Below are 25703 nucleotides of genomic sequence, written 5' to 3'. Positions count from 1 at the left end.
CTCAGTTTAGAACAATGTCTTGTGTTCAATATACACATCTTATCTATTTAAGTACATTCTGTTTCAGATTTCAATAAGATGGTCAAAACTCCATTCTTCTTGAGTCTTATTCTGCCTTTTTTCCTTTGCTAAATCATCTTCCATGTCCTTGTTTTTGGGTCATCGAACCAATCTCCTTGTAATATCATGTATATTAATTGATATTGGCAAAACCATCCGGTCACCATTTTTTTAGAGGACTTGTAGGTCTAGTGGGTCATCTCTTTATTCTTTCATATTGACGTGGTTGTTCTGAATTGTTTGTCTTCTCATCCAACTGTTCTTTTTCTAGATCCTCTAGTTCCTTCTGAGTTGTATAAGAAACCTTTTTCTTTTTCCAAGTTGTCAATGTCTTTTCTGGATTTTCAAATATCAATCTTTGTTTAATAGTAGATTCTTCTGTCATCGTATTTGAATGTTTCATTTTTTCTATTGTATTTTGTATAGATGGTTCTTTAGTTATGGTCAAAGTTTGGGCTTTCATATCTGGGCTGTCTTCTTGTTCCTTCCCATATCCTTAGTATTTCATTGGTTGTGGTAAGAATTTAGATTAGTGTTTTCAACATAGCGAGAGTTTGTTGATCTTCATCCATAAATAAATTTTGTTCCTGGTCTTTTTCCATATTGGTATTTTAAGCTAAAGGCTTTACACTTAGAAAATCCAAAAGAGAGAATTTTTTTTCTAGGCAGGGAACACAAAGTCTTTCACAGCTGTTGTTTCAAAGTTCTCAAGATTATGTATCTTATCTATTTCCCTGGGCAGTCAGCCAGGCCCCTTTTAAAGTTTCCCTTTGAGTCCCAAAGATGCTTTTTTCATAAGAAAGAATCCAGATTTCCAACAGAAGTAGACAATGAAAAATAAGAAATAAAAAATCTTTCAGTCTACATGCTTTGAGAAATAAAGTTCCAATTGGGATTCAGTTACTTTTTCAACGTTTAAAACAGCCCTGGGTATTTAGTCACCGCCCTTTCTGGGCGCTGCTTTAAGAGTTGCCTGGAAAATGTGACTTCAGCTGTTCACAGCCTAGGGACAAGCCATAATGGCCGGTCCTTTCATCTGCTGGTTTGGAGGGATCGCCAGACCTAACGGGAGAGTTGCAGGTCTCCTGTGATCCAGCAAGCACCCCTCCTTGGGACAGGGGAGAGAGAGCAAGTCTCCCAGCTGTCCATAGCGGCTGCGTGGCAAACCAGAAGCCTAATTCTGCTGACTGCCAGCAGTTCGATTCTCACCGGCTCAAGGTTGACTCAGCTTTCCATTCTTCCGAGGTTGGTAAAATGAGGACCCAGATGGTTGGGGACAATACACTGACTCTGTAAACTGTTTAGAGAGGGCTGTAAAGTACTGTGAAGCGGTATATAAGTCTAAGTACTATTGCTATTGCCTTTCTGTATTAAATGTGTGTTTTCACAATGTGTTTATAGTGCATTTCCTTTCCTTTACCTCAATTTTGTGCCGTGTGGGCTGTGCAGCTGCTTCCCATCATTGCCTTTTTTCTCTCAATAAATGGAATACAATTAAGTAAATACTAAATTAAGTGTCTCTTGGATGTGATCATTAGTTCACCACCTTTGAGCTTTTAGCCAGAATAGAGAAATTATCAGCATGCACTTTATATACCTAATGTGTTAGGTTCAAATCATTATGATTTAAAAAGAGGTGTTTTGAAGTAGATTTTTTCCCCCGCTGTATGTGCATTAGAATGGGACTTCTGTTTGATGGTAATAACCCTGGGCAATGAGGCAGTAGCAATAGAGAGTAGGGGGAAGGAGCAGAAAATGAATTCTTATTTCCCGAAAGTGAAATTTCAAAAGCCAGGAGTGGAAAAAGGGGTTGACGCACATGGAAGACAGGAGAGAGAAAAATCAATTGAATAAAGCTAGCACTAATGAAGTGAAATAGACTGGAAACGAGGTCCTAGGTGCATGACGCACAAAGATGGACTGGAGGAATGTAGCTGCAATACCCCAGAAATTACACTATTTTCTTCTCCTCCCACCCTTGACATTCATAGAACACATAGAACATTTCATAGCACATAGGTCATGTAAAGCTGTACCAATTTATGGATAGATCTTCTTGGAAAAATGGACTGGATTCTTTCCTCTAACTCAGGGGTGTCAAACTGCTGGCCCGTCATGATGAAACCACGCCCACCCCATTGCCGGCAATGGGGAAAAAGCTCAGATCCATCACACGACGTCACGTGATGTTGCGAATTTGACATGTCTGCTCTAACTCTTTTTCTCTATATTGATCTATTCCTGCTGGTACAACTAAGCAACAGAAAAACATGTTGAGCAGAATTGGTTCAACTTCACTATTCTTCCTAGGCTGCCATGACCAGCCATTTTGGCTACTGCTCTGCTGCCAAGTCACCACCCATTTATAAAGTTGACATAACTCTCTGCTATCTCATTTTACATTAATCAAAATCTTAATGTGAAATCAACAAATATACCCAAATGTTTGGATCCTGCTCTCTTCGTACCCTTAAATAGTCTGTCTGTTTTTCGGCCAGCTGTGCCATCATGTGCTCTACAGTTGTTGAGAAAGTCAATTCCTACACAATTAGGCATTTTTGGATATATGTCAGGCCATTGTTAAAGCTGGTTTAGTTTAAATAAAACAAGTAATCCCTTTGTGAGCCAAACAGTGTTTTGCTCTCTTCTTTGTATTTAGTAAATAATGCAAATAATACTCTGATGTGTCATGATTTAGGCAGGTGGGAAATCAAGCTGTCTTATTAGCAACATTTCCAAGCATTTCTTAAAATGAAGGACAATATCAGAAAATGTAATTCTCTCATTCTAGTTGCCCCATGTTTCAAAAGATGCTACTTTAAGAACTTGAAGATGTAATGTCCTCTGCATAGCTTAATACACTAATAGGAAGAATGAAAAACATAAATCTCCCACCAAAGATTCTAGTCCAGTATACTTGCCTTTTCTCTTAGTTGATAAAGGGAAATAACAATGATTAGGGAGATTTAGATTTAAATCCACCCCTTGGTCCAGTCCAATCTGTGGCGCAAGACTTTAGATCAAAAGGGGGGGGGGGAAATGGAGGATAGAATACTGTACATGAGTAGTCCTTGACTTACCACCACAACTGAGACCAGAATTTCTGTTGCTAAGCCTTAACAACCTTTTTTACTATTGTTGTTAAGCGAATCACATGATTGTTAAGTGAAGCTTGCAAATGGTGACTATATGACCCTGGGATGCTGCAACCATGCCAGTTGTCAAGTGCCCAAACTTTGATCATGTGAACATGATGCTACGATGGTGGTAAGTATGAGGACCGGTTGCAAGTCATTTTTTTCAGTGCTGTTTTAACTTTGAATGGGCATTAAACAGATGGTTGTAAGTTGAGGACTACCTGTACACCTTCTTGAGAGTTCTAGAAAGAAAGATGGGCACAAATATAACTAATTTTACATGTCCCTTTTTCTTTTCATCTTAAAGCATGTGAAATTATGCAGTTTTACCCAGAAATAGAACCTTTCATGACCATAGGTGTTCCCCTGTCATGATTTCTCATTTAATTGACATGGTTGTCATGGTGAAAAGGCTTGAGGGAGCTTTGTAAAAAATAGTTTTATTTTTGGAGCCACATTATATGTTCATAAACATAACATGATGATTGTAACTGTATTGCCTTTTAAAAGGCTTCCTTATCTGATAAGTCAGTTGCAGAAAATAATTGATCCTATTTATAACAAGGTACATTTAAGAGCTAAGATATTCTTCTACAATGCTCTTTAGATGCCATTCCTTTTATTTTTAAGTTGGACTGCCCATCTTAAACTTGAAGATAAAATCACAAAAATCAATTCCTTAGACCATTTCAGATCCTTCCTGAGCTGAAGCTATTTGGGGTTGGTTAGATAGACAGGAATAACACGACAACACTCTAGGAAAATGAAATGGTAATTCTGTTCATAGTGGCTATTGATAAATACCAATTTTGTGTGCATTAATTGTTTTGAACGGAGCGTGGTTTGGTTTCCTATACAAAGTGAATTGTGTGACTGGCAGTTGAATCATATGTAATATTATGAATGAAACAAATGAAGCCCAGTAGTGTACATTGACATTACTGGATCCTGCAACAAGGATACCAGTGTACAAGAGGATGCCACTAGTGGAAAATTGCTTTTCTTACAGCATTTGTTTCTTCTGCATCTTTCTTAGATGTGTGTATTGTTAATATGTTATCATTTGGGATTGGACAATTGTCTCTAAGAAAGTACAGGCTTATCATTAAGATTGGAAAGGGTTTAGTTCCAGGCTGAGTTGAATCTCATATGTCTGAATTGGGTTTTAGTTGAGAGCTAGATGGAACAAGTGATGTTCTGTCATTTTGTTTTCTAAATCTCTCCTGTGGTGGGTTATTCTAGCGTACCAGCCTGGACTTGCTGATCAGGTTTTTTTTCCAGTTTACTGGCTGGATATGGCAGTTTGAGAAAAATCCAATGTAAATTGCTGTGAATCTCTTCTTCATGGGTGGGCAGATAACAGCCACAACACACACAGAGAGAATATCATACTGCCAAAATTAAGTGATAAAATAACCAAAGATGGAATTGGTTTGCTTCTCAGAAGTTTCCTGTTCTTACCTAAAATAAAAAAAAAACCTGAAACAACTGCCCAAAGGCCATAAAAAAAATCTCAGCCCCCTGCTCCTTCATGTGATGTTACCACATCCACAGAGGATTTGTAAAAAGGTTAAATCGTGACGACTGGCCCAACGTTTATTAAACTGAGACGTTTCACTATTCATCCAAGTAACTTCTTCAGTCAAATGAAAATTTTGGTTAGGCATAGAATCTACATTTACATATCCTAGAGGACCTCTTGTACTCCTTCAGAAGACAACGGTAGTGGTTCGCAGCCTGGGGAAACTCTTTTCTTCTGCTCCTGATAATAGTTAAATAGTTTCTGCTATATTCCAGGAATCTGGAAGTACATTGTTTAGTATAGTGGGCAAAAGTATTTAGATAATAGATAATAGGATTTCAGTAGTATACTGTATATAGCATGTTTGCACCTTAGGCAGTCCTGAAATTTAATTAATTACAAGGCTTCTAGCATAATTGAGGCAAAACTAACTCTGTACATATATACCATTAACTGTTGGGGTAGGCAACATTGTGGATAGGGTTATCCACAATGCAGAAAAACAGTAAGAAGCAATAGACAAAGAAAGACAGGCAAGAAAAGAAAAATTATATGAATCTAGTTTATACCAAGAGCATTCACTGTGCCTTTCCACGCATTTCTGTCCTTGTTAACCAACCTTGCTTCCGTTACATGGGTGAAAATTACAATTTATGTATTTGTCCATAAATATATTTTAAAAACGGCATGAGATCACATATTTTTGTCTTATTCCCCAATCAAAAACTGAACATCTCATTAAGCATTTCATTTCACCATATTAGAGTCGTTGGATAAAAGGTGGGTGGCAAATTAAACTTAGAAATAAATAAATATTCAGCAATTAATCTCAAACTCTTATTTTCATTTCATCATTTGCTTTCTCTAAACCATTAAGCCTGCAGTAAACTTTCTCCCATTCATACTTTCTCAGTGAGTTACTAAAGTGCCAAAATCTGGTCACTACCTACTCCACACAGCATAAAGCCCACACTGCATTTCCCAAGTTTTGCTCATTTTCACTCTTATACTCTTTCCGTTAGATTTTTCTCAAACACTTTCCCAGCAGACATAGCAAGTTACCTCTCAGTTTTGCATTCAATGCTGTTATCTTTTCTTGTGTATATGGGAAGAGTCAAGGTATTCTTCCAGTTGCCATACATAGATGTAGTCTTCACAATCATATAGCAATAGCACTTATGGTATATACCATTTCATAGGGCTTTACAACAGAGGTCCCCAACATTTGGGCACCAGGGACCGGTTATGTGGAGAGAGATTTTTCCGCAGACCAGAGAGGGCATGGTTTTGTGTGTTCCCAGCATCCTGTAGATGGGGCTTTCCTTGTTTGTGCGGACAAGTTGCAGGCATGCCACTCTGCAGTACTGGTCCACGGACCGGGGTTTGGGGACCCTTGCTTTACAGCATTCTGAGTAGTTTACAAATGTCAGCATATTGCAGAATTAGCCTTCAATACTTCTAACAACTGCTCCACCCTGGCTTATATTAAACAAGTTGCACAGCCACTCCATGACCAAACCATATCCATTTTTTAAATATTTTTTCTAATTGCCCCATCTACACTTGCAGGCTTACTATTCTTCAGCATTTTCATTGCCTTTGTTCTTCATTTCTTTTTTTTCCTGGACACTTAATACAATATTCACTTCAGTTTGTATTTCAACATATTTATTTCATTCCCATATAAATCCCTAAAATACTCCTTCATCATTCTCTTATTTCATCTTCCTTCCACATCATTTGATTTCTATTATTTTTAATTCCTTTCACTATGTTGGAGGCTCATTGTCTAGTCCCCATCACCTAAATTATTATTTCCATTAAAATCACTCTGCCTTTTCTCTGCTTCTTAATCTTATTTCTTGTTCTTTCACTATCCCTTGAAACTATATTTTATCCTCTATTGACATGCAATATTTTTCATTCTCATTTTTTGCATTAATATTCCCTTACAGTAATTGCATTTCCAGAACCTTTTTATTTCTGCAGGCCAACAAAGATCTTTGTTCATTTTTCTCCAGACAACTGTGTGATATTCTATAAAATAATCCCTTCTACTCTGTTCCAAGCGGGTACCACACCCTCTTTCTACTTTTTGTCAGGAAATTTTAAAAAATATTTTTAATAGTTTTTATACATTATGATTAATATTTCCTCTTTCTGCATGCATTCTGCTTTCTCTCCTGTTTTCACATCTTTCTTTTCCTTCCATGTCTATTTTCCCAGAAATATTCCTGACTTTACCAAAAAATGGTCTGTCCCATATCCAGAATATCTCATTACCAATGTAGCTTTCATTGATGTTTTGTCTTTCATTATAAGCAAACATATCAATAATATTTTCTATTAATTTATTTTCCATTTGCAAAACTGACTAATGTGTAAATAACATATTTGAAACAATATCTTTCTCTGAGCCATCACCAAGCCATCACATTCTCATCCATTCTTGTATTTCAAGATGGCACAATTTGTTTTTAGATTGTTTCCACCCATCCATTCATTTCATCTAACAGAATAATACTTACCTTTGGATTGCATTCAATCTAAGGTTACACTTTATTGTTTGCAAATCAATCTGAACAATGCACATACATTATCTAAGTTTTACGTACATAGTGTACAGTTTACAGACTCTATGTACATTTTACTCATGCATAAAATCCCATTAATGGACACTAGGCTTTAACAGATTTGCAATTAGTCTGTTAAATCAAGCATTTAGTCTATTTTTATTTCTTCATTTCATTCGTTAAGTCACATTCTTCACTTTTACTGCTCTTAAAAAGTTATATGGTTCAATATGTCCTGAATTTCACTAGTGTGGCCTTAACATTGCTAGTGGGTGTGTCTGCCTGTCAAAGGTTTGGAAGAAGGAACGAAATTTTCTAGCCACTCACACTCCTGCAGAAATACACATATACTATTTTTCTCTAAACTACAGTAATGTTTATTACTAAAACCTCATGTGACCTGCTGGATCAGCACTGTTATGGCAATCCATGCCACATCCCTATGTAACCTCTCCGACCTATGCAGTGTCTCTTGCCCACCTCCACATACCCTCCCCAACCTGCACAGCACCTCTTTTGCACTTTCCTGACCCATGCGGTGTCTCTCGCTCACCTCTGCAGCACAGATCTGGAAGGGTGCAAGGGCATACTTACGATTGTATGAGATGTGCTGGGTGGGTTAGGAAGGGTGCTCAAGAGGTGCTGTAGGGATTGGGGAGGATGTTTGTGGGTGGAGCCCAAGTTGGGAATGGTATGTGCGAGGTGTTGCACAATAGTCAGGAAGGTGTATGGGACTGCAGCAGGGTTGGGGACAGGTGGGGGTGGGAGAGATGGCATGGGTAGGGAAGGGGACACAGAGATGTGATGCAAATCAAGCAGAGTGCATAGGGGTGCAGGAGAGGAATTGCAGGGGTCATAGAGGGCACTCAAGGATGTGGTGCAAGTGCCCTGCCTTTTCACTAAAACCTAGACATGCCTGGTCTCAGGCATTTAATTAAGTTGCTTCTAGGGTTGATGTGGCACTTTGAAGGGTTTAGCATGTAGGGAAAAAGCTTTAACTTTCAGATTACTTGACATTTCTGTCCCAATCGGGGCATCTCACTCTGCCATATTGCCTATAGATCTTGACCTTCTGACATCCATTATGGCTTTGTTCAAATGAGGCTTTCAGGCTGTCATTTTAGAAAGATAGAGAAAATACAGACTAGATTATGAGCCTGAGTCATAGCCGTGCTGTAGGCAGCATTATTTGCTAATGCTAAATATTGTATCTATTTCAATTGCTCGTGTTCTGTAGGTGCCAATGTTATCCAATCAAGCTCCCATTATTCTTTCTATGCAAGGTAGGAGCTCTAGAGACAATCTTACAAGCCAACGTGGTGGGACATATGTTGTACTGATAAAGGATGTCCCAACGTTCTCCTTTCTGTTTTTTATTCTCATTTGTTTGTTTGTTTTTTCCTGTAACAGATCCGTGCAACTATCCCATAAGAGCTGGTGTATTTGTTAAAAACAAGGAAATGCTTGAGTTATTTTCAATCATTTTTTTTCCTTTTCCTCAATCCTATCTGCCTCTCCATAGTTTGCTATATTACCTTCTAAGTGTTCTGCCAGCTAATCTCTAAATTATAAGCTCCCTGTATTCTGGAAACTGAACATTTCCTGCCTTTGTACTATTTTTTCTCCCCAGGGATTTGGGATGCTGCTTATGGAAGAGGCAGAGAGAATTGCCAAAGAAGAGCATGGCTCATGGAAGATAGCTGTCATTTCAGGTAATACACTACTAGCAACTATGTACCGTGTTTCCCCCAAAATAAGCCAGGGTCTTATATTTATTTTCGGTCCAAAAGACCCATTAGGGCTTATTTTTGGAGGCTGTCTTATTTTTTTTCACCACAAGGCCCAGCCTGGCCGGTGCCCCGCCCCACCAGGCGATTTAGATTTCCCTCGGTGGGGGAGGAAGGCTTTGAAAACTGCCTTTTCATTTACATTCATCATTAATATTGGAATCCGTCCCTTTATTTTTTTAAAAAAAATGATTTGTGTTTATCACAATTAGCCTCCTTGATCACCAATGGGAAGGCATGATGTGAATTCTGCGCATGAGCCACGGAAAAGCAGACACTCTCACCCTCAAAGCTCATGCTACCTCCTCGCTCAGGGCGCACCACCGCTTTATGTGAACGTTCAACTTTGTGGCTCAGCCAAACTCTTCAGATGCAGCAGGCCGCAGTTCCTGTCAGCTTCAGGAAGCCTAGGCGATGGAAACCTTAGGCCAGTCTCCTCGCAGCTGAAACAATCCAGCTTGCCCGGGGTCAGGTTGGCTGTCGCCGGAGGTGTGGCCCATCCCCGTCCTCCAGCTCCGCCGCACATGCGGGACGATCCTCCCTTGACGGCCAACCTGACCCTGGCCGAGTTTATAGGGAGAGGCTGTGCATTGCAGGAGGACGACTGCAAAGGGCGCGTGTGGATCCCTGCAGTTCCTGGAGGCTCCTAGCGCTGTTTCCGGCGCCACTTGGTTTCCCATCCCACCCCAACCAGGCTGATCTGGTGGGCGGGATTGCCTTCCGCCTTCCCCGCCGCTGCATTGGCAGCTGACGCTGCCCTCCCGAGAGGCGACACAGTGATTGGACAGCGGCCATGCTAGGAATGGGAATAGAACATCCCTCAAACCTCAGCCATCCTGTCCACGGCACACTGCAGCTGATCCGAAGCACTGCCTCAAACAGCAAGGCAGACGCACACACTGACGTGGCGCCAAAACCAGCGTGTGGATCCCTGCAGCTCCTGGAGCCTTGATGATGAATGTAAATGAAAAGGCAGTTTCCAAAGCCTTCCTCCCCCACCAAGGGAAACCTGAGTCGCCTCCCAGAGTGGGACGTCTTGGGATGCCCAGCTTTCTTTCTCGCCCTTCCTCAGAGGAAGAGAAAGCCAGCAAAGCCCATGGGGCAATGCAGGCTCCCTTCAGAGCCTGCTTCAGGCTGAGGGTGAAGGAGAGAAGCTGCTGGTTGAGGCCCCAGCCAGTCCCCACCCCCACCTACCTGCTGGATTCCCCAATCCAGGGCAAGGATAGAAAGTAGGCAGCCTCTGCTTGCCTCAGGCCCCAGCTCTCTTAACGTTCAGGCCACTTCGCCGCCGCGGCACCAGCAGCAGGAAAGGTGGGGGGGAGCAGGCACGCAATCCAGCCTGCCCAAAAACCTCTGGTAGGATGGATTGGACATATACATTTATTTATTTATTTATTTATTTATTTATTTATTTATTTATTTATTTATTTATTTATTTATTTATATTTATATTTATATTTATATTTATATACCGCCCTTTGGACATATTTATTTATTTATTTATTTATTTATTTATTTATTTATTTATTTTTATATTTATATACTGCCCTTTTCCCAAAGAACTCAGGGCGGTTTACAGGGCAAATTAAAACAGTGCAATGTACAAATTAAAATAAAATTAAATTAATAGCCCCAAAACAATAGGGAAGGATTATGGGAATTGCTCTCTAGTAATATTTTGTTTGACTACGTGTGACATACTCCTGATGTGCATGCTTATTTTCTAAAGAGAGAAGTATTATGTCTAAGGACCATATACTGTATCCTAATTCGAGGAAATCCTGTACTTTGCATAGAAATAAAATTGATATTCACTCCTAGTTCTGCACTAAACTGAAAGTGCTGATACAATCATAAATTTACACACAGTAGTCACAGTCTGCTGGAGATGGTGGTGAACTCTTCAAAGTCAAATTGAAAAGAGGGTTGCAGAAGGAAGGAGAGGAAAGGGACCCCCCATTATAAGTGCATTGTAGTGTTCATCTATTCATAAATTCAACCTAGGGGTTAATACTCTCAGGGGAAATTCCAGAATAAAATTAAATCTATCAGAATAAGATAGCAGGAAAAGGCCTGAACAAAAAAGTATAGGCAGTAGTACTTTTCTCTATTAATCAGTTTCTGGATGTTTCAGGAGTTTAACTTTGGGAAGGGAAAAATGATATTTTAAAAAGAGCCAGTTTTGTCTAGTGGTAAAGCCACCAGGCTAGAAGCCAGGAGACTGTGAGTTGTAGTCCCACCTTAGTCGTGAAAACTGGCTAAGTGACTTTGGGCCAGTTACTGTCTCAACCCAACCCATCTCACAGGATTGCCACGGGGAAAAATAGGAGGAGGAAGCAGTATTAGGTATGTTTGCCATCTTGAGTTTATTTATAAAAATAATAAAGACACGATATTTTTTTTAAAAAAAAAATCTGATTGCCAATCTTGTCCAAGCAACTAGCCTTTGTTGCATTGCAGTAAGTGAGAAAACTGGGGCTTCTCTGATGGCCCAATAAAGAGATCAAGGAAGAAGTTTAATTCTTATTCATGGTAGTTCGTATGGTACAGGACATGTCTTGCACATTTAAAAAGCAAAAGACGAATAAGAGCAGGGTGCTTCCCTTCTATTGCACTCTAAACTTACGTTTACATTAAAAGTATAATGCTTTTAAGGCTGCTGTTTTCAGTTTTCAAAGAAGGCTCCCTTGTCTGCAAATGCAAACAGAGGTGAACTGAAGTTGTCCCAAAACAAACTAGAACACTTCCTTACTCTTTTCTCTACATTTATCCCCTCTGAAGTCTCCATCTTAATACCAGCATACCACTGGGCAGACTGAAACCAATTGAAATGTTATCAGCAGTAAAATGGTGTTTTCAGTTTTCAAAGAAGGCTCCCTTGTCTGCAAATGCAAACAGAGGTGAACTGAAGTTGTCCCAAAACAAACTAGAACACTTCCTTACTCTTTTCTCTACATTTATCCCCTCTGAAGTCTCCATCTTAATACCAGCATACCACTGGGCAGACTGAAACCAATTGAAATGTTATCAGCAGTAAAATGGTGTATTCAGTTGTAAAATATATAAAATATAACTCCATGCAAACTTTCTGATTCACCTGGAAGAGAGTTTGGGGGGAGTCAGTAACTTACAAGACTCCAGTTGACCTGTTGAGATATGTCCCCTCCTACCCCATCTTGCAAGTTTATATCTCTGAGGCCATTTCTCTTTGTTACTGGAAAGGACAAAATATCCTCAGTAACCACTGCAATCCACTGGAATTGGGCAGCCAATCAATTTAAATACGGTAAATGAATAACAACCACCAAAGGTTTTAGGTATTTATTTGTAGATCCGTTTTCTTTTCAATTACAAATAGCAACTTCCTTTAAATTAATTCAGGAGAATTGTTATTCCAGTCAGTCACCTCCGCTACTTGGTTTTTTCTTTCTCCAATAGCTGTAGAATCTTGCTGGGAAAGAGAAAAAACTTAAGAGAGACAGGTTTTGCCTCCCTGCCCTGCCTTCACCTCAGGGCTTCTTCCACAGCAGCCTCCAACAGCCACAGCCCTCATGTGAATGCAGCAATTTTGCTGCCCTTGTTTGGGGAGGCATTACAAGAACACAGGAGGGACGGTGGTGTTTTGAACTGGGAAGAAAGGAGGGAAGCATATATCTGGCAATGTTTTCTCCCTTAGAGAGAAAACTATTACAGTCTTGGAAGTCAAACTCTTGATTTCATGGAATTGGAGTGTGGAGTCTAGGAAACTTTTAAGCTACAGTCCCCAGCAGCTTCAGACAAGTTCTCCATCCTGGCCTTTTCAGGTAGACCAGTTATTTGTCCATGACACAGATAAGAAACGTCATGCATAAATAGCCATCAGAGATGTTTTGCTGATCTCAAGTTGGGCCACCTGAACTTCCTTTATCAACTTGTCCCACTTTTTCTTGGTCGCATTTTCACTCACCCTCAAACTCTTTAAGATATACCAAAGAAATGCTATTTTTTGGTTGATTATTCTCATTTTCATTACAAAGAAGCAAAAGAGAAGAAGCACTTAAAGACAGTTTAAGAGCACATTTTAAACCAGCATGAAAAGCATGAGATGATATCGTGGAGAAGTCTCCAAGCAATCTTTGGAAAGCTAGATGTACTTTAGAAGATACAGACTCTCACTTTTACCTCAGTTGGGAATGATTCTTGCTGCAGACAAGATGAAAACTCTCTCTCTCTCCCATTCTCTCTCGCTCTCTCACGCAAAAATAATAATAAAAGTATGCAAAGCAAAAAAGAGAAAGGAAGATAAAAAGAAAGGAAGTGAAAAAATAAAGAAAAAAATATACAGTTATGCTTTCCACCCTTCTTTCTATTGAGTAATGATAATGTTAATTTTTCCCCATCCTTCCCCTTTTATAATCCCTGAGTTATCAATTCCGTCTTTTCTTCTTTCAACAAAAAGTCCATGTAGGATTTCCAGTCTTTCAAACAATTTTTGACATTTTTGCCAAATTAATGAATCTTATGAAGAAGCCAGGACATATTTCTAGAAGTGGAAGATAAAATTATGAAGCTCCCCTAAGCTTTTTTGTGTATATTTTGACTAATGCTGCATTGCTCATGTGTTTCTTTTTTTGAAATTCTTTCTAAAGGGTTAATATTTGCTTTGATTTGTACTTCTAAAATTAAGTAAAATTATTCCCAATAAAATTCCTTTAATGGAAAAGAAGAATATGTATACTAGTCTTTAGGACATGAAGGATGAATGAAACTTACCTCAAGAAACAACTTTGGTCGTGTCCAGTGCTTTTTTTGTAAAAAAAAAAAAAAGTGCCAGAACTCATACATGTGATACAACCAGCCTTGCCTACCCTACAAGGTTCCATCCAAAAAAGGTGCCAGAACTTTGATCTGGGCGTTTTATGACAAAAAAAGCCCTGATTACAGCACTTTCTCATAGAGACATGTCTTTGTAAGAAGGAGGGACAAATGGGTTGATGTGTTACCTAGTACCATATCACCATTCTTACCTTCTCCCATAATATGGAGAATTTCCAGATATAAAGGCACCATAGATGGTGGAAACAACTTTTCACCAATGAAACAACCATGGAAACCAGAATAGCAAAAGAAGAAAGGAAAGTGGCAACCTCTGATTATTAAAATACATGTAACCAGTGCTTTTTTAAAAAAGAAAAAGGTGCCAGACCTCACACATGTCATACAACCTGCCTTGCCTACCCTACAAGGTTCCATCCAAAAAAAGGTGCCAGAACTCCGTTCTGGGCGTTCTATGACAAAAAAAGCCCCGGTCATGTCTGCCTCGAGATCCCACTAAACACATTCCCCATCCTGAAATTTTCTAAGTGCACTTTGATTGCAACCTCCATAATTCTCAGCTGACATTTCTTCCAAATAATTTTGAAAGAATGCACAACCATACTATTCAACATTTACACCTCTAGCAGTGTGTTTTGATTTTTTAAGCTTAATGATATTATTAGATGGATAACTACTATTTTTCTGCTCTTGCAAAAAAAAATAGAGGATGCAGGACTCTCCTCTTTAATTCTATGTTACCATATTACTTTTTACTATTTAATAGTGAAGTAGAAGTAAAGAATTCTTAATACTTCATAAAGGATTTAAAAGAAATACTTTGGACTTCATGTGAGCGCCACACTCCTTTGCTATTCATTAAAGTAGCCTACCCATAGTTACAAATGTAGCAGAAATCAAAATGCACTTTAAAGAGTTGTCTTTTGATGCTTCCCTCACCCACATCTATTTCTCAACAAGACTGTAAGCTTTTCTGTCAGCCCATTGCATATCTATATTTTGTATACCTAAAAAAGGCAAATAAAAATTGACAAGCTAGCTGAAAAATGCATTGACTGCTTAAAACTTCATTCTGTACCAATCTAGTACTCTTCCTTGGCAGTCACTTGACAACCCAGGTAAAGGAGAACTTGGTATTTGATTCTGTTGTGTATCTGGCTCAAAAACAGTAACTGTGAGAGGGGCTTTGGAGTCCTAGTGGATGATCACTTAAAAATGAGTTAGCAGTGTGCGGCGGCAGCCAAAAAAGCTAATACAATCCTTGGTTGTATAAACAGAGGCATAGAATCAAAATCACATGAAGTATTAGTACTGCTTTATAAAGCCTTAATAAGGCCACAACTGGAATAGTGCATCCAGTTTTGGTAAACACATACAAAAAAGGTTTTTTATTTATTTATTTTAATTCCATTTATATCCCGCCCTTCTCCGAAGACTCAGGGCGGCTTACAAGCTTAGCAGTAGCCTTTATTCTATGTATATGCCTGCTTATTAGGGCTTTCACACACACCCCAAGCGGCAATATTACAAAGTCAGCTTATTGCCCCCAACAATCTGGGTCCTCATTTTACCTACCTCGGAAGGATGGAAGGCTGAGTCAACCTTGAGCCTGGTGGGATGCGAACCTGCACTAATTGCAGGCAGCTGGTGTTACTTATGTTGAGTCTTTGGAAAAAGTGCAAAGAAGAGCAACTAAAATTAAAGGCCTGCAGACTAAAACATATGAAGAATGGTTGCAGGATTTGGGTATGGCCAATCTAGAGAAAAGAAGGAGTAGGGGGGACATGATAGTAGTATTCCAGTATTTGAGAGGCTGCCACAAGGAGGAGGGGGTCAATTTATTTTCAAAAGCATCAGAAGGCAAGACAAGAAATAACAGATGGAAACTAATCAAGGACAGAAGCAACCTGGAATTAAGAGAAACTTCCTAACAGTGAGGGAAATTAACCAGTGGAACAGCTTGCCTTCAGATGTGGTGGGTGCTTCATCACTTGAGGTTTTTAAGAAGAGACGGGACAGCCACTTGTCTGAAATGATATAGAGACTCCTGCTTGAGCAGGGGACTGGACTAGAAGACCTCCAAGGTCCCTTTCAGTTCTATTCTGATTCTGATATTTCAGGGAAGCGCCCCCCCCCCCTCGACCTGAGAAGGTGGGGAGAGGAGACAGAACATTCTGGGCTAGTAAATGACTTCCTCCTCCTCCTCTGCCTCTTTCTTATGTAAGCAATTCTTCTCTCCCAATCCACCATCAAGCTCACCTTCCCATAGTTTTCTTCACTGGACCATAAGCTCATTTTAAAATAATGCAAGATTAGGCCCTTATAACAATGTCATCTTAAACTCCCTTCCTATTCCGGAGCACACCCACCCAAACCCTTACACTGGTGATGGCAAGAAACCTGTCTAAAATTTCCTCAAGTCTCGCAGACAAGATCGTCTGGGGTGTGGAGGGGAGAGAGAAACATGAACAGACAAGATCTTAAGGAATCCTGCCACGAAGGAGCAACTGAGTACATTATAGCCCTGCCACCTCACTAACAGAGCTTGAAATGAATCAAATCAGAAGATAGTTAAGCACAGGCACTCTGATGGAAGCTTCTGGCAGTCACTGATGAAATCTTGCTGCTGTCTGTGCCACCTGCCATGCAGCTGCAGTTTGGGTTCTTAAAGAGTCTGTGCTAAGAAAAATGTACGCTTAGAATAAATTGAACAAGTCACTGTACTTTGATTCCCACCCACGTTTATATCTTTTGGCTGGCTGTGGACCTAAAGTACAACTTTCTCTGTCCACTGTGGACTAGTCTTCTATAAAATTGGTGGTGCAGGATATTCTCTTTGGGTTTGCTGTTCCCCACATTTAGTTGCTGGTGTTTTCCTTTTTATCTACCCTAAATGAATTGGTCACAGGAAATGGTAACCTGCCTGGTTTCACACCTGCGTGTCAGCTTTACAAAGGCTGAATTTATTTGCCAGCAACTAGATCTATTTTTTTTAAGAGCAGCTTTTGTTTAATGAGTCCACAGATGCTACTTCTAAAGATTGGTGTTTAGAAGATATTGCGTGGTTGATGGGGACAGGAGAGTATTTAGGCTATACTGTTTCATTTGGAAAAGAAAATCTAACCTGTTTTGTGAGGTTAGAACATTACATTAAAAGAATCTCAAAACTCTTGATACATTATGTTGAATGTCAAAAATAACAAGCATCAGGTAATAAAATAATACACAAATTGCAATGTATGTTTAGCTTCTCAGATTACTCTTAATTCTCTCTTTTCTTGGGCTTCCCCCAATTCTAATTATGCCTGGAGAATGGGGCTCATCCACAAACTCATTTTGGTATCAATATTTCCTACTGACCATTTTTTGAGAATGTGACTTCAAATAGAATCACCATCAGTGAAAGACTGAAGCAGAATTAAGGTGATCTGGCAGAAAACTGTATTTCCCTTTAAAAAACCAAAACCAGTCCTCCTCTTTTGGAAGCATTCTTTGTCACAGAGGTGGGGAGCCTGCATGAGATTATTAATCTTCAGGACACCAATTAGCGGACTGAAACCATAGTCTAGAAGCTGGGCCTTCCTACTTCTAGTCCAACACCTTAACCGCTACATCACCCTGCTTCTGCCATTATGTGGAATCTTGAGAGCGTATGAATTGGGCTTTTCACAGATACAGCCCAAACTTCCGGATGGTGGTTCCTACTGAAATAATCTTTATGCAGTTTCAGTAGCTGCTCTCTTTAAAGCTGCAGATATGTCCATAAAGGCTAATATGATATTCCAGCATTCTCAACATTTATTTATTAAAAGTATTTATAGTATATATCATTTCTCATCATCACCAATTATAAAGCAGTTAGCAATAATCATTAAAAAGGCAGCTGGTTAAAAATATTAAGAGGAGTAAATGGGCAATGGAAGCTAATAAAAAGATGAGGTTTTATATGACATCTGAAATATGGAGCTTTGTAATGGCCGGAGAAAAGGCTTTTTCATCTTATCATACAGTAATATAATAGCAATAGCACCTGGACTTATATACTGCTCCATAGTGCTTTACAGCACTCTCTGAGCAGTTTACAAATGTCAGCATATTGCCCCCAACAGTTTGAGTCCTCATTTTACCAACCTCGGAAGGATAGAAGGCTGAGTCAACTTCGAGCCGGTCAGATTGAACTCCTGATTGTGGGCAGAGTCAGCCTGCAATACTGCATTCTAACAATTGTATCACCATTACTCCTATATAAGATATGGTTATAGAATTTGGGGTTCATCCATTGAAGTGATTGGCAGAATATTCAGGACAGAAGCCTTTCTTTGCACAGCTAGTAATTATAACTTTCTGCTGATAGATGCAAAGGGTATTATTAACTTTGATATCTTTGAAAAGAAAATAATCACATTCAGAGAAGAAAACCTTAAATCTTGTACCTTCATATCCTCTTTTTCTGAGATGTGAAGGTGGCATATTGATGGTCTCCCCTAGCTTTATGCCCACAAGAACAGCTCTGTGAGAAAGATTGACATGAGGGAGACTGAGGTCCCAAGTCCTCTCTCTGTGATGATGAGGTGTAACCTTTATATTCTGAGAAGGACAACTTCTTGGGAACATCAACAGGAGAAGCGTTTTGGGAGTTCCTTTGTAGGCTTTCCAATACTTCTAGTTGCTCCCTCTGGGAAACATGATGCTAGACTACATCTGAAGGGCACTGTGAAAGGGAAGAGTTGTGTCAACTCATGGTTTTGCTTATAGACTAGCGTCACTAGCCTTTCTTAATCTGGGTGTTGTCCAGTTATGCTATGAGCATAGTTTACAGAATCTTCAGCCAGGATGGCTAGTACATTTGACTGGAAAGCCTTAAAATTGTGATGCCGGCCTATCTGGAGGGCATCTGGTTGGCAAAAGCTGCTACTGCAGTTCTTCCAGAACGTACATACAACTTTCTCCCAAATATATTGTATCTATCTATACATACACAAGCGAGGTCTTGGACCATTAATCAGCACCCTGGGCAGCGGCTGAACCATTTGTAGACTGTAATGGTGGAAGGAACAGGAGAAAGCTGTTGTGGCAGCAGGCAGCTTACTGAGCAGCCCTGACTCAATTTAAACAATTTTCTAAAGATTTTTTTTTTCAATTTTACATTCTAGATGCTTGTTCAGTCTTTCATGTTTGGCCAATCAGTCCTCTATTGTTCTCATTTGCAAGGGTGGGTTGTATGTTCTTGGGAACCAAAAAGCCGTCCCTCCCCACTCTGTCCCCTTTTCCTTCACCTTCCTTAGCAATTTGTCTCCAAAAGCTGAACATGAATGGAATGGGTTGCTTGATCTTCCAAGATTGAGTGATGTACCAGCATGGCAGGGGGAATTGCTTTGTTTTTGACCTTTGCGGGTAGCCAAATTAATTTCTGTTTCCAAACATTTGGATGTCTAAAATGGCAGTTTCTGACTTTTCGTAGAAAATCAAGAAGGAAAGTGCCACTTAAATAAAATTTAAAAATCCTTTGTTTTAGCTGTACGGAATACTTCAGAAATGTTGCATAAACTGAGAGAAAAAAACAAGTTTGTGTTGGATTAGGCATGCTTTTCTATTTCTATTAGTTTTATAGATAGCTAAATAATATCTGAGAGTTTAAAGTCTATTTCCAGAATCTGAAACTCTTTTTATTAACTTTTTATCTGGAACTAGATTCCCTCCAGCAAGTAAACTGGGGTAAGTTGGAGGAGCTTTGTAGGAGCAATCTCATTTTTTCTTGTCTCCTTGCTCACCTATTTATCTCCCAAGTCCACTTTCACCAAACCTCTGTCTTCTTGAAAAGATTAAAGATAACATTCTTCATGGTATTTATCCAGCCTCAGAGCACGAATATATAGAACTACGTAGTAAAAAATGTAGGTTTTTCTGTTATCAGGCAATGTTCTCCTGTCTGCCCCCCCCCTTCACCATTGAAAGGAAATTTAGGGGGCTCTGAGATTTTCATCCAGTTTGTAAACACCTTCATGCCCTTGTAGGGAACTCAAGGCCAGCTCCGTTTGGAAGAATTGCATTTTTATTGTGTGTGTAAATTTGGAGGTAGCCAAGAATGCCCCAAATTTACATCTCTTACGTTATGATGACATCTCTGCTGCAGGATGGTGCGTGGGGAGGGGAGAGGGGGATGGGCAGTGACACCTTGCAGAACGGCCTGTCTTTGCAGTGAATTAATTACCATGTAGTGAGTTGATCAGCTTTCCCCCAGACCAGATTTCGATTTGTGTGCCATCAAGTAGAAAATTAACATGGACACAGGCCAGAAATGTTGCATGCCTGAGCGCACACGGCTGCCGAAGTGCCTGTAGAAGGAGATGAGGGGCATTTGTGGGAACTGATGTTGGCCGGACCATCACAGTAGCCTGTAAGAAGCAAAAGACAAAAGTGGCCTTTGGCAGCAGCATAGAGGGCTCAGTTCCCTTCCTCACTCATGAGTTTGGAAAATCCTTTCAAAAAATGAATAAATAAAGCTAGGGGAACATTCATTTATACCAGTCTCTGAAAGAAAGAGGCACAGGTTCATTTCAATCAGGAAAATGTTGTCCTCCATTTTTATTCCATAGGTATAAACTGGGATTATTCGATAGCCTGAATGAACTGATAAAAAAGCTGCATTGGGAAATCAGCAGTCTCTCTATATTAAATTCTCCCATGATGTCCGTTCTTAAATCCCCATTACACCTTCCTGTAGATTCTGTGTAAGAAGCTGCCTGTTGTTTCTCCATCTAGCACAAATTTGTTGGCTTAGATTGGAATGATGTTTCATTATCTCAGTGGTAAGAAAAAGAGTTTTCTTGCTTATTTTGGAGGCATTAAAAGTAACTAAGGATGGGAGGGTCAGGACAGATAAAAGTAAGCAATTTGCATAGCACATAGTTAGCTTAAGGAAGTCATTACCAGAAGTTGCCACAACTTAGAATGAGTTTAAAGAATGAGGAATACTTATGAATAATAAGTTTTTCACAGATACTAGTCATACTGGATATATGTATACTTCTTGTAATCACTTCTTGTTTGCATATTGGTCATTAGTAATTGTGGGTGGGAGATGTTGCCTTTTGGATTTCCCAACAGTATCGATTGACCAGTTGGATAAAAAAATACTGTATTAGGTGAACTTTTAGTTTGACTCAGCAGGAATCTTCATATTCATCGGATCCTTTTTTAATTGATGATGTCAGAGACCAAGTTTAAGACTTTTTATATGCAAACCTGGTGACTGACTACCAAGTTTTGGGCTCCATTAATTCTCCATCTACTGGGCAGTTTATTACGTACAGTATTGACCCTGTTCAGGCAGCCCACAGCTCTACATTTCCAAAACCAATCCTTGAGATTTGTGCAGTATTCCATAGATAATTATATGGAAAGTTTTGCTTTCCATATAAAAGGGGTGAAAGCTGACTTACAGTTTGTATATCAGATACTAGAGGTAAAGTTTGTAAAGTCAGACAAGATACTAAGATTACTACAATCTTGAGAAATATTTTTTGTGGCAGAAAAATTCACACGAGCTCAATATGACATCAAGAGGAGCTAATGACAAAAATGTCATGTTATATAGATTTTGAAATAATAAACTATCCTTGAATGTTCTACTTTCTTATGACTGAACATAATGACAATAATATTTGGTGGTAGATAAATCTGTCAATTCCATCATTGTGAATGCAGGTCCCAGCTCCTTTGGACTGAAGGCTTTTCTTTGGGCGATTAAAACCAGACTCAGAACTATCACAGACCTTCCAGATGGAGTGATTATATCTCATTGAGCTCCTGCAGAGATGGCAATATTTCATTAATGGAATGGCACTTCAGCTCTGCCTCAACCTCAGCTGTAGTCCCCCTCCCCCAAAAACCACACGGTGGGAGTCAATGTTTAAAAAGAAGCGAAAACAATTTTAAAAATTGGCACATACTTATATGTTTATCTATAACTTGTGCCCACAATTGTTTTTATTATTTTAAAAAAAATTAAAGGTAAAGGAATCACTGAGGATTTTACCCCCTTAGTGACTGCTGTCTATAAGGGGTAATGCTCATGCCCATTTCAAGGCCATTGAGCCAGCGCTGTCTGAACACATTTCCATGGTCATGTGACCAGTGTGATGTCACAGCATTGTTACCTTCCCATCATAGTGATACCTATTTATTCACTCATGTTTGCATGCTTTCAAGCTGCTAGGTTGGCAGGAGCTGGGACAAGGCACTGTTGTGTGGCACTCAGGTTCAAAAATGGGCTGCTGGCTTTCCAGCTGGAACTTAAAAATTATCTTTCAATAATTATTAGGGCTTGATTTGAACCAGAGATTGCTTTTCTTGTGATTATGAGGTTGGACACTTCTAAACATTTTTACATAGCTTTTCCTCATCATTCTTTACTTATGACCAGTGCTCATCAGCAGGGGTTGATAGTGGCATAAAACAACTCACTTCTAAGCATCATCTGGGCTTTCCTTGTTTTAACGGTTAGGAACTGAACAGTATATTTTATTGATAGAAGTGGTAGAAAATTTTCCTATCCTTAATAAGAACTAATCCTCAAAATCAAAAAAGCAGAATCAACCCTCAACATAGTTCTAGTTAGAAACAGAAAAAATGTACAACAAAGGAGAGAGGAATTTTAAGTATCACATGAATGAATAAGTCCATTATTAAGTCCATCTGCAAAAGGTAATTCTCGGTGGGCTACAGTGAGGCAGTGCTTGAGAAATTAAAAACTTGGATACAAATGGTTCATTCATCGCATTGTTCAGTTAGGTGACTTGAAGTTACTCACAGTCTCTCTGCCTAATTATAATGTTATAGCATGGGTTGGAAAAAGAAAGCCAGCCATGAAAACCAACTTGGTTCAGTCATGCTGTCTCAGCCCAATTCATCTCACAAGGGAAAATAGGAGGAAAAAGAATTACTAGGTATGTTTGCCTCCTTGGATTGTTTGTAAAAAAATTATTAAAGCAGGATATAAATAAATGAGATGCTGATGACTGAACATTTTATAGGCTGAAGAACAAACCTTCCAGTATACTGTATATGCAATGGCTACTTAGGTGTATTTGCATTTACAGTTGATCAGGCAAGGAAATCTCAGTCATATAGGTTAACACTACTTTTAACATAAGGTTATAATAACAGAATCTTGCAAGTGTGGATGTGCTTCCCTCCCTGCTCTTTTTCTTCATGAGAATTATGGAGGGGTTTGACTGAGATGCTTTCTCAGATTACAGTTCTGCCCCAGACTCAGTTTCTTTTATCTGACCATTTTCTTGGTAGCAGTTCTTCTTCCTGTTCATCAAGGTAATTTCTTCTACTTATTTACAAGGGAATATGTTAAGTATACTTAAATTAAATAAAGGGTAATTGCATTCAAGGGCCTCTGGTGGTTAAACAAAATCAAGATGGCAAGTGTGAACAGAGACATCCGTTCCTTTATGTAAATCATGAATGGGAGGCAAGCCTTTTGTCATGTGGTCACAATTGGCTTCTTGACAATTTCAATACCACGCATTTGATTCAAAAACGTAGTTGTGTCCTGATCATACGTTTTGTAGTTCTTAAAGCTCTTGCTATGTTGGCTGAGGCTTATAGGAGCTATGGTCTAAAATATTTAGAAAGCATCAGGTTGCTAGTTCTGACTTAAGAATTTACATCAGCTTAGTTTCAAACAATGCTCATTCAACAAGCTGAAAAGGGAGTGGGGAGATAGCTGAGAATAATAGATGACAGGACCAGCCTTGAAGAGAAAATAATAGTATTTTGTTTATTGCCACTTGCAAGTCCTATTTAAAGTCATTTCAAAGTATAACAAGTGACGGACAGCCCATCCTAAATTGTATCATTTGCCTCTCCAAGCCTGTGGGTGGGAACCCTGTACTTACCGTAGTTATGAGTGCCAACTACCCCCAGAAGCAACCAGAAACTTGTAACAGACAGAACAATAACCAGGAAACAGAAATTGCAAAAGAGCTAAATACCAACTCCATCTTTTAACCAGGAAGAGTTTGTGGCAATGCTATTATGGGACAATATAAGGTCACCAAGAATATAGAGCATTTGCTCACTTCCCCATCCTCCAGTATTATGTATACAAACATCTGCTAGAAATACCTTTCTGCATTCCATATAGGAGTAGCATATTCCATGTTTTAATGTATGCTAATAATTGGTAATTGTTTTGTGAATGACCAGATACTCTTCAATATTTTCATCAATGATTTAGACAAGGGGATAGAAGGGGAATTCATCAAATTTGTGGATGACATCAAGCTGGCTGGAATAGCCAGTACTCCAGAAGATAGGCTCAAGATACAGAAGGATCTTGACAGACTGGGACGCTGGGCTCTGTCTAACAAAATGAAATCAGTGGCAAAAAAGTTAAGTTCTACATTTAGGCACAAAAAACCAAATGCAGTGGTATAGAATAGGTGGTACCTGGCTCAATAGTAGTAATTGCGGAGAGGAATCTTGGAGTTCTAGCGGACAATCACTTAAATATGAGCCAGCAGTTTGCTGCAGCTGCCAAAGAAGCCAATGTAGCACAACATAGCATTAATAGAGGTATAGAATCAAGATTATATGAAGTATTAATACCACTTTATAATGCCTTGGTAAGGCCACACTTGAAATATTACATCCAGTTTTGGTCACCTCGATATAAAAAAAGATGTTTAGAAAGAGTGCAGAGAAGAACATCAAAGGTGATTAGGGGACTGGAAGAACAGTTGCAGGAATTGAGTATGTCTAGTTTAATGAAGAATGAGGAGTGATATGATAGAAATGTTCTACTATCTAAGGGGCTGCCACAAAGAAGAGGGGGTCAACATATTTTCCAAAGCATATGAAGGCAGGACAAAAGCAATGGATAGAGACAAATGAAGAAGAGAACCAACCTAGGAGAAATTTCTTGACAGTTAATTAATCAGTAGAAGAATTTGCCTCCAGAAGTGGTGGATGCTCCAACACTGGAGTTTTGTAAGAACAGTTTGGACAACCATTTGTCTGAAATGGTATAGGCTGGGTTTCCTGCTTGATTAGGGGGTTGGACTAGAAGACCTCCACGGTCCCTTCCAACTCTGTTATTTTGTTATTCAGTATTAATAAGCTTATTTGTACTGCCTGTGTTTCATTTCCCATTCCCCAGCATAATATTTCAAGTATCTGATAAAATAGTTCCTGATCTACCAAAAGTATTATTACTCCATCTGTTTTTCCTTTGCAACTAGGCAAATAAGAGTTTCTGTATATTGTTCCAGTTTATGTATGTAGGTATCCTACATATCAGTCAGAAGTAAAAGTGGTGATTCAGTGTTCACCTTTCTTATTTTAAAAGTATGTCTTTCAGAACTTATAAATCTTATCTTTTATGTCTATTTGATCTAGAATTTTCATATTTGATCTTCTGGATTGGCAAGAGAGCCTGATGTAAAAAAGGATATGATTTTCATAAAGCCCACACATTATTCAAAATAATGGAACATGTAGGCCAGCCATCTGGCAGAAAAATCTATAGCTTGCACGCATCTATTTCCTTGTTTTCATTCAGCACCTTCCACCCCTCGCTGAATCACTGATTAAGAACTTTATTTTCCAGCAGCAAAATAGAAGGAGATATGCTAATGGTCTCTCTCTTGTCTCCACAAGATACATTTGAGGAAACCATATGCTCTGGGTTATAGTTCTGCATCTGGGAAAAATGCTTTAGATCAGTTTAATAATCATAAATACAAACAAAAAAATTGCTTGACTGTCAACAGTATCATTATGTAGCAAATGTCAC

The 25703-nt window shown here is 39.1% G+C and overlaps 1 protein-coding gene across 3 annotated transcripts in view; it reads left to right on the top strand.

Moving 5' to 3' along the window:
• ELP3 (elongator acetyltransferase complex subunit 3) overlaps positions 1 to 25703 on the top strand; it is a 198205-nt gene that overhangs the window by 90626 nt on the left and 81876 nt on the right. Inside the window, exons 14-15 of one of the 3 annotated variants that reach the window (XM_083348432.1) lie at positions 8530 to 8575; positions 8923 to 9004. In XM_083348432.1, coding sequence (XP_083204558.1) covers positions 8530 to 8575; positions 8923 to 9004 — 128 coding nt within the window. Of the gene's footprint in view, positions 1 to 8529; positions 8576 to 8922; positions 9005 to 13095; positions 13774 to 25703 lie in introns of those variants that run through there. The other 2 variants (XM_083348434.1, XM_083348433.1) reach the window with 2 other exon arrangements.

Source organism: Vipera ursinii (genome assembly GCF_947247035.1).
Source record: "Vipera ursinii genome assembly, chromosome: 1".
Lineage (NCBI taxonomy): Eukaryota > Metazoa > Chordata > Lepidosauria > Squamata > Viperidae > Vipera > Vipera ursinii.
This window is presented reverse-complemented; position numbering and strand designations above follow the sequence as displayed.